This window comes from Lasioglossum baleicum, chromosome 10, assembly GCF_051020765.1.
Source record: "Lasioglossum baleicum chromosome 10, iyLasBale1, whole genome shotgun sequence".
Classification (NCBI taxonomy): Eukaryota; Metazoa; Arthropoda; class Insecta; order Hymenoptera; family Halictidae; genus Lasioglossum; species Lasioglossum baleicum.
The window spans coordinates 6,290,196-6,299,331 of NC_134938.1; the positions used below are offsets into that span (position 1 = coordinate 6,290,196).

At 45.6% G+C, this 9,136-nt stretch overlaps 1 protein-coding gene and 1 long non-coding RNA gene across 3 annotated transcripts in view; both read right to left on the minus strand.

The window, feature by feature from the left end:
- The window catches only part of LOC143212905 (uncharacterized), a 101,495-nt gene extending 95,648 nt beyond the window's left edge, over window positions 1–5,847 (minus strand). Inside the window, exon 1 of the long non-coding RNA XR_013009818.1 lies at window positions 1–5,847. This exon is cut by the window's left edge and continues 25,419 nt beyond it. This is a non-coding gene — a long non-coding RNA (uncharacterized LOC143212905).
- Nlg3 (Neuroligin 3) overlaps window positions 1–7,794 on the minus strand; it is a 453,040-nt gene extending 445,246 nt beyond the window's left edge. For both annotated transcript variants that reach the window (XM_076432165.1, XM_076432164.1), the window contains exon 1: window positions 5,854–7,794. In XM_076432165.1, the coding sequence (XP_076288280.1) occupies window positions 5,854–6,241 (388 nt within the window). In that variant the 5' untranslated portion in view covers window positions 6,242–7,794. The remainder of the gene's footprint in view (window positions 1–5,853) is intronic.
- Between the last annotated feature and the right edge of the window lie 1,342 nt (window positions 7,795–9,136).

Here is a 9,136-nt window from a genome sequence, read left to right on the forward strand (position 1 = left end):
CAAAGGGGTTCTTAATATGGTATACCTTGAGTCCGTAATATGACGCCTAGTGCCATATTCAACACCCACACCAAGAATGTCAATATAGCTATACCCATATTAGGGAACCTTTGGTAGCGCCATATTGGGAACTCCACGTGGACTGATAATACTAGCTACTGACAAAGAGAAACTGAATTTCAGCCCAAACCAACAGTTGGCAAACATTAATACAAATGAACTGAAATTACAGATATGTTTAAACATTTCGAAATCACTTACCTTCCTCGAGAAAGATACAATCCAAAATCTAACTACAAAAATATTCAACACGTGGAGACACAACTGGCGGAGGACCGATACTAAAATCTATAGAATGATGAAAATGCACTGCACACTGTTGAGTAAATATGGTCAACTATTATTTGAGGATTTTCTCACTAGATTGCAACTTCTCCTTTAGAAGAGTAGTGCCATAATAGGGGACTATACCATATTTGGACACTTTACCCTACAATCGTTTCTTATAAAATCAGTATGTATTATTACTTTTCTAATTGCAAAATAAAAAACCTGGAACCGGTCATTTTGACCGGTGTTGGTAGGTTTAGTGTTAATATCGGTGAATAAATAAATATTCGTCGAAACGTAGCGGGCGATTTCAAGGTAACCGTGTAAAATGATTCGGTGAAATTGCCGGTGTTTTTTTCCTGATTCGACGGGGAGAACGGTCTCGTCGACGACGGGCAGCAACGGCGTGGAAAGCCGCGAGAGTGCACCGATACCATGCCCTCCTCCCCCGCGTTGACCCCGAAAAGTAAACCCGACGGGTAGCGCGCGGGTACGTAGCCGACTAGATCCAGCGCCGGCAGGAAGCTTCTTCCCGTAGAGAGGTTCACGTCGTTTTTCACTCTCGAGTCGGTAAGCGATAAGCGAAGCCGTGGAGGAACGGCGCGGAAGATAGAAACCGACTGGCGGATCCTTTGAAACAAATGCCTGGAACGTGTTACCGGCCCGTAGCCACGGATGGATTTTCGGGCCGGCTCAAGCGATCTGCAAACACGTATCGCCCACCGGGATTACGTATAAGTATCGTGAACGGTACAAATAAGTGGTCAGAACGGAATTGAACTGGTCGGGCTTCGGCAAGACCCGTTGGGTCTTGGCAACCGACCGCCAGAGTTTGTGCGCAAACAAAATCGACATTATCGAACCGTGCCGATCACCAGTTTGTTTTTCAACTCATCAACGGCGTCCAGCTGGTTTCCCTGATGTTTACAAACAGTGTATGCCGATGAATTTCCGCGACTCCACTCTTAAGAGGGAAGACTTTCGTTTCCAGGAATGCAATGGTGCAGGATGCGCCTTCTGATTTCCCGATAATGCAAGGATGCGGTTTTTCTAGGTCGCAATCGCCCTCAAAGTCCTATTTTTACGATTTCGAGCCGTAATTTGCATTATTCGGAAGCGTAAAGCTGCGCATGTGGCTATTTTCATATAGCTGCAACAGCTGCATGCTGTCGTATAATGCAAATTACGCTTCGTAAACGTAAAAATAGGACTTTTGAGGAAGATTGCGGCCTAGATTGATTTTCTATCTTGCGCTATTGACTACTGAAAAAGTTTTGCATTATCGAGAAATGAGAAGGCGCATCCTGCACCCTTGCAATCCTGGAGACGAGTTTAGTAGGGAGGTAGGGACGTCGTTACCCGGCCACTTCTATTCCAGTCACACTCGATAGGTTTGTTTCTTTTCTTTGTTGCACGACGAAGTTGTAACGCGAAGTAGGGCTAGCTTTGTAGCGTGCCGAACGTAGAGAACGATAGCGATTGAAACAGAACTCTTTCTGTTCCATCACCGTCATTAATCGCTTATGATAATCGTAATTTCACCATGTTTGGTGTCATTTCAATTAAAAAGACGAGACGAATACGGTGGTAAAAATTTGATTCTGGAAGAACCAAAAATGAGGAAGTTTAATGTTTTATTTCAAAGTCTCAGTTCACGCCCAAAAATTGAATCGTGTATTACACAAATAATTATGATCTATATCGTGGCCAACCAAAAACTCGGTTAGATTCGGGAAAAGCGGACGCAACGCAAGGGTTAATGAAACAAAAAATTGTCACTGTATGCATAGCGTGCGAGCGAGGAGAATGAGATGCACCGTAGGGTAGGAGGATGATCAGATGAATTCCAGAGCCCGAGGCGATTTATGGTACGCGAACACCCGGCTATAAAATAACACTTCCCATTCAGATCGGCAAATTAATGGTCGTTTTCACAGATTCTTTGTTTGCGCCAGCCGACAATGGCTCGGTGCTGGGTTATTATTCCGAAATACATAGTCGGACTGCGGGGGCAAACGGATTGCCGCAGAATCTGCGGAACGTACGCTGCCGACCAGCGAGTAGCTTCCGACGAGAGCTTTTTTCCATGGACAATGTCCCTCGGATTACAAACAACGGGCCTAATCGTGTACGCATTTAATTTGTACTCGTCGAAAGGATAACCGGATCTGTCAACATTCGTCCTTCAAACTGACAGAATTTTTTGTCTTCGATTGTAGAAGAAAATAAAAATGCGGAGCGACTCGCATCATTGGCGACTAGGCAGCGGACTTTTATGCAATATAAACATTTTCTGCCTGATTTGCAACGAACTAGTGGAAATGGAAATTTCTTTCTGAATATGTTAAATACCTTTAAATTCTTCTAAACATTTCACTGTTTTAAATTACACCTACTCATTTCTCTCATAAATGCATAAAATCTGTTTATTGATAACACATTTTAAATCAGGAGACAGGACCGGAATAGTGAGGGGTCAACAGGTGGTGGGGATGGTTGCCAGTTTCATAGAACACGTGACACGCGATAGCAAGAGTTGATTGGCTACACCAGTACCTCGATATTCGCACGATGTTTCGGTCCGGTTTCGTGCAACTACCGAGGCTGCACTGTAGTCTGAACAGGAACTTTTCGAGCAATGTGTACAACGAGCGCGCAAATAGGTCACAGTGACTATCGTTTACCCTCCATCCGTCGACTGTTCCGTTCATTTGCAAGTCGAGCTCTGACGCGTACGTAATGCCAAAGAAATCCAGCCGCTATCCCCTTTTTATACCGAAATTAATTCATGTTGCCATTTCGACGCACGGAAGCGCGCCGAGGACTCCTTTGACAGCGGTCGGAGCATCGATGAAAAGCTGTTCAAGAATTGGTATACGTTTCTGTCGTTTGAAAGGAATCCGCCGCACCTGTCGGGCACAAAGGGCAACGATGCTCGAAAGAAAACGCGGAAAATAGACGAAGGGAAGATGAACTGGCAGGAACAACGAGTCGGCTGCCAGCTTACCAGACTATTCTGCCGAACCACCGAACGGCTCCAGCTAATTTCGTGTGTTCTCTTATTGAAAATCTTGGAATTCAACGATACGATACGGTGTAAGGGTTTTTAGAGACAAGACCTTCGTCAGTTTGACCAGATCGAAACATTGTACAGTTTTCACTTGTACTATTTACACATAGATTAAACACAGGATGCGCGGAGACACTGAGTCGTTATTCAGAGCAACATCTTTATAATACTGAAGACATTTCTAATAGAAAATACTGGCGCTGAATTAGGAGCTCGGACTGCAGCTAGCGATGGCTGCATCGAGTAATTCCACTTGTACCCATCACTACTTTTGTTCAAACTGGCGAATATGTTTCTGGACCTGTCCTTCTATGTACAAGCACTATTGCGGATTTACCTCGAAGACTACATATTATTAGGAAATATCGAGATCGTGGTCCCCGCATAAATTAAATTGCATTTCCATACGAATGCAAAGGATTTTCCCGGTGAAAGCAGCCGAAGAAGGAGCAGCATTGCGGAGAATTCTTACGAGGACCGACTTTCGTTCGCCGATCCCCAGCGTTACGTCCAAAGAACGATCATGCAGCGAGTTCTGTGTAGAATTCCGCGCATGTTTCCTCGAAATAAAGGTGGACACAGTTGCTCGGTATAAAGAAATTCCTGGCCTCGAAAAAGCACCGCAGCTACGTACACCGAATCACGAGGATTCTTCGGGGTTTCTATGGCGAATCGTCAATACACCACGGCTCCGTCCGGAAAGCTAATTAAAAACGGTTAGAAGATGTAATCAATGCAACAACTCTATCGTGAACTTATTTCTTTTGTATTTATATATTCAATAATCATTATTAGCTAATGATTAGAATATGAACAAACGTAAGGAACATGTAAGAAAATTGAATTTCTCTCTTTGAAAGAATTTGTTGTCAGGAATGTCTCTCACGAAATATCAAGTTCTTAGTGCATCGTGTTACAGGTGTTGTTGAATGTCACCGGCATGCCAGCAATCCACTGCGAGAGGTGAAATAACTAGATAATGGGATCCGATTTAATTACGTAGAAAATATTCGTCGTAAGTTCGTTCTAACCGAAATTTCGTCGACGGGATGATTATCACGTCCATGATCTAGTAACAGGGACCCGCGCGTGACTTCTCCTAATTCTCGTTGTATCGTGCCTTCTCCTCAACCCTCCGAGCCTTGTGCTACCTCTCGCCTTCATTAGTCTTCAATAAAATTGTCTTCAAAGCGAAATATCCTCCATTCACTACTACAATGCTAACGGTTGAGGTAATACTTCGTTGCAAGTCTTCGGGAGAAATTAAAATCTCTCGACGATTCGACGCTGCACTATAATCGTTCGAAAATTGGGATAAAAGCAAACGTTGTAGAAGCACTATATCGATCTCTTTTTAACGAATCCTGATTATCCGAATAATTAGACTAAATGAAGTCTGATAATTTAGAACATTGCCACCCTCACCAAAAAGAGGAAACAAGAGTCGACGTTGGTCGATCTTGTTAAATGGGAACCGCTCGTAGTGGAGTTCTATTATCCAAACGATCCACTTATCAGAGCCGCTTTGTCCCCCAAATAGTTTCAATGAATGAAGTTCCACTGTGATCTGAAACTCGTCGTCCATTTAACAGCGCAACACCTGAACGATGTCTGATCAGCATCAACGCATTCACTCAGCCCCCAAAATGAGAGAACATGAGGAAAGAGGAGGGGTCGATGCTGCTCTGATACCATTTAGGCGTTGTGTTGTTAAATGGACAGCAACCTTTAGGGGACTCCTAATTATCCAAACGATCCAGTTATCAGAATCACACGCATCAGTGCCGGGCCGACGTTGTGCTGTTAAATGGGCAGCGACTGTTAATGGATCCCTATTACCTGAATCAGCTTGTCCCCCAAACAGTTTAAATGAATTAAGTCCTATCTGAAAGTTGCCATCCATTTGACAGCTGGACACACGAGCAGTGGCAGATCAATATAAACATGTTCACCTCTAGCTAAAGAGGGCAACGAGAAAAAAGTGGTGTATCGAAACTGACCTGATGCCGTTTAGGCGATATGGTGTTAAATAGATGGGGACCTCTAATGGACTTCCACGATCCAAATCACCTGGTCCCCTAAATAGTTTGAACAAATGAAGTTCTATCTGAAAGTTGCCATCCATTTGACAGTTTCAACACTCGAGCAGAGGCAGATCAATATAAACATGTTCAGCTCTAGCTAAAGAGGTCAACGAGAAAAAAGGGGAGGCTGGCCTGATACAGTTTAGGCGTTATGGTGTTAAATAAATAGCGACCTATAATGGACTTCCACTATCCGAATCACCTTGCCCCCCAAATAGCTGGAACAAATGAAGTCCTAATCTGAAAGTCAACGTCAACATATTCACCCCTAGCTAAAGAGGGCAACAAGAAAAAGGGGGAGTATCAGCTTGTCCCCCGAACGGTGTAGATGAACTGAGTCCTTGTTTAGAAGTGATTTGAGTGGCGTACCTTGAGTCGGTGCGTAGATGTTGAGGTAGAGGCAGTCCTCGCTCTGGTTCTTCAAGTACGGCAACAGCCTCCTGAGATACTCGGCGCGTCCCTTGGGCATTTTGTCGCTGATCTCGGGCAGCCTCTGTGGGCAGACGGGCCCGAACTTGTCGGCGACTTTGACACCGTGCCATAGCGCACCGTTGACGGGCGGCATGAATCTCAGGGATCCGACCGGCGGTGAGGCGTACGGAACGCCGCGGAACACCTCGACGCCTTCGAGGTGTCGATCGAGGGTTACGATAACGCCAGACAGTTCCCCGTACTTTGTCCTGACGATCCTCGAGCTGAGCTCGGCGCTGGCGGTGGCCAGGACGAGGCCGAGCAGCGCCAGGATCGACGACGTCATCTTCGTTCGCGCCCTTCAAAACGCGCGTCCCCTCGCCTGGTACCTCAGTCGATCCACCACAAGTTCATTCCTCTGTTCTAGCCGCCACCGGAGGCTGTAATACTCGCTATCCTGTTGACCCCGTTGCCACGAGGACCGGACGCTTCGCCAGGATGCATCAGTGTTCGCCGCGATCGATGATCACCGCGATCCCCAATCGTGGATCAGTCCCATCGACCACCACCTGGTTCTCAAGTCATCTCATCATCCGTCATCTCGACGGATCGTCGAAGCTGCTTTTTAAATCGAGTCCTCCCGGCCCGCTGTTTGACTAGCTCGCTCGAGAAACGTGCTGACGATTATCCAACGGAAGTCAACACGCGGTACCAAGCATCCCCGACTCAGCGTTCTGAAAGGTAAATAGCCGCGCGGCGGGTCTCCTCCGTAGAATCCTCGAGGTTTGCTCCCGCCGCTATTTTACTCCGTATCCTGTGAAACTCGTGTATTCAACCGCCTTTCTTGTACCGGTCGAGTCACTAGACACCTGCCGCGAGGTCTCGTAACATATCAGAGGACGTCTCTTGTCGAACACATTGATTCGCTGAATCGTAAAGAGCCTCGGCTGGAATTACAGAAAGCCGATCTCATTTCTAATGGCATGCTTGATGTGCCGGTACAAATAAAACGCGCCAGCCCTAATGACGCTCAGGAGAAATCCGCTCCTCGGATGTTTAACGGTCCGCTTCATCCTTACGAGCTGGCTTCCTAGAGCTTCCAGGGGGATGAACACGCCGGATACCGTGGATACCGAGTCCACCCCGGTACGCTTTATCGCTTCTTCTCACGAGATACTATTTTCTGGACGGACAGAAGTTTCGCGAATCGCCCGATCCCGGCTAGACTTTTCTGAGAGGCAGCTAGTTAAAGGATCGACGGTCCACTCAGGATAACCGTCCAACATGAATCATAGACTCTCCAGGATCACTTATCTAAAGACACCTTATCACTCGATGCCCGCGGATTGTAGACACCTAAGCACTCTCGCACTGTTTCGGATCATGGTTCTAGCTACCGGATGCTAGCCTTCGGAACTCACTGTTAGCTCGGATCTGATCGAGCACAATTGGTCCAGAGGATTCACCGAGCATCGGGTATGGTTGTTCCGGTTCTTGAGGAGGTTCAATAGTAATCGAATCGATCGCGACTCGATGTTCAGGCACAGGACGCGTCCTTCGGGCTCAGCCTGCGAGCAGGCGGACCCAGCCGTGTTCGAGGCAGCTGCCCGATCCGGATCGAACTGCTGGACACACGCGGACACTTAGGACCCGGACACTCGATCACGCACTGCACAACCGATCCATCCGGCGATCTCCGTCACGTGGACGCCGGCATTACGATCCCCGAATCCGAGCCGAGAGGATCGCGAGACCGATCGGCAAATCGCGCGGATAGAGGATCACCAAGAACGGTGCGGAACGGAACGGGACGAGAAACGAGACGCGGCCGCGAAACCCGCTGGATCAGAGGAGCCGATGTTGCCGTCACTTCGACCTCGGACAGACTGGCGTCAAGCGACACCGAGCACACGGATTTGCGCATGCCCCGCGCACAAGCTGCCCACACCGCTCAGGACATGGGCGTAAGTCCGTCGACGCGTCGATATTGCAGCGACGATCGATCCCCGCTGCGAAAACTGGTTCGTGTCTGAAACCGTGTCTGGCTCTTAGACCGTTGCTCAAACGTATCCGGACACTTGCGAAATGTGTAATAGCAACGCATAAAACTTACTTAAGGGGGTAGTATAGCCTAGGATTGTAACTAGAAAGGAACTAGAATGTTACTAGAAAAATGGCTCGAAACATGGGCTTGCGCCCAGAAGTTGTTTGACCTTATTTGAGCAAATTTTGGGCTGGGTGAGGGCTCATTCTAAAGAGGAAGGTTAGATGCACAGCGCTCCAGTCATGAGGTTAACGAGATTATGTTTATAACTAATAATATGAGGGCCCAAAGTAGAGAATAAGTCTAGAGAAAAACCCGCAGATTTCAATGCATTTTTCTGTCTCTAAAAGACTTTTTTAACTATATATTGACTAACCTTCTTCTTTAGAATGAGCCCTCACCCAGCCCAAAATTTGCTCAAATAAGGTCAAACAACTTCTGGGCGCAAACCCATGTTTCGACCCATTTTTCTAGTAAGATTCTAGTCCCTTTCTAGTTACAATCCGAAGCTGTACTACCCCCTAGCATCGAAACTATTGACTAAAATCGATTTTTATTACTAGACTCCGTAGGTTTACGCAAAATAAAAAAGTCGGTGCATCAATTGCAAGACGCTGGAGCTAAGTATAAATTTGTAATCGTCATTAATCATTTTAACGTGGTGAAAATAATATATTCATACTCTTAAAGTCATTCAATGTTTTCACTGTTTTAAATTGAACTTGCTCATATTTGTTATAAATGCATAAAATCCGGAGTCTATTTATTATTTTCTTACGGAATTTCTAACGTTTTAAGTTAAAAACTATCTATGTGGAAACTTACCAATATTAGACTAAGATTAAATACGAGACTCGTCGACGTTTCCATTGCGATTAGATATTACCGCTTGCACTAATCGCTAAAATGTTTCAATTAGTTTTTTAGTATTTGTATCGAAAAATTCTCTTAGAAATTAAACAAAGCGAAACTTGAAATACTTTCGAGCACCGAGACCGTTCCACTATATTTCGTATTTGTGCATAGAAATTATATTATCGCATTTCATTGTACAAAAACTCAATTCCATTGTGCTATGATACTAGAATGTACATAATAACAATAATTACAAGTGACAAAATTGTTCTAAATATTTTTCCTACTAACTTAAACTATGTTTTGTAGAGAAAATAAAAACGTGGTAAAAAGGAAGTGTCC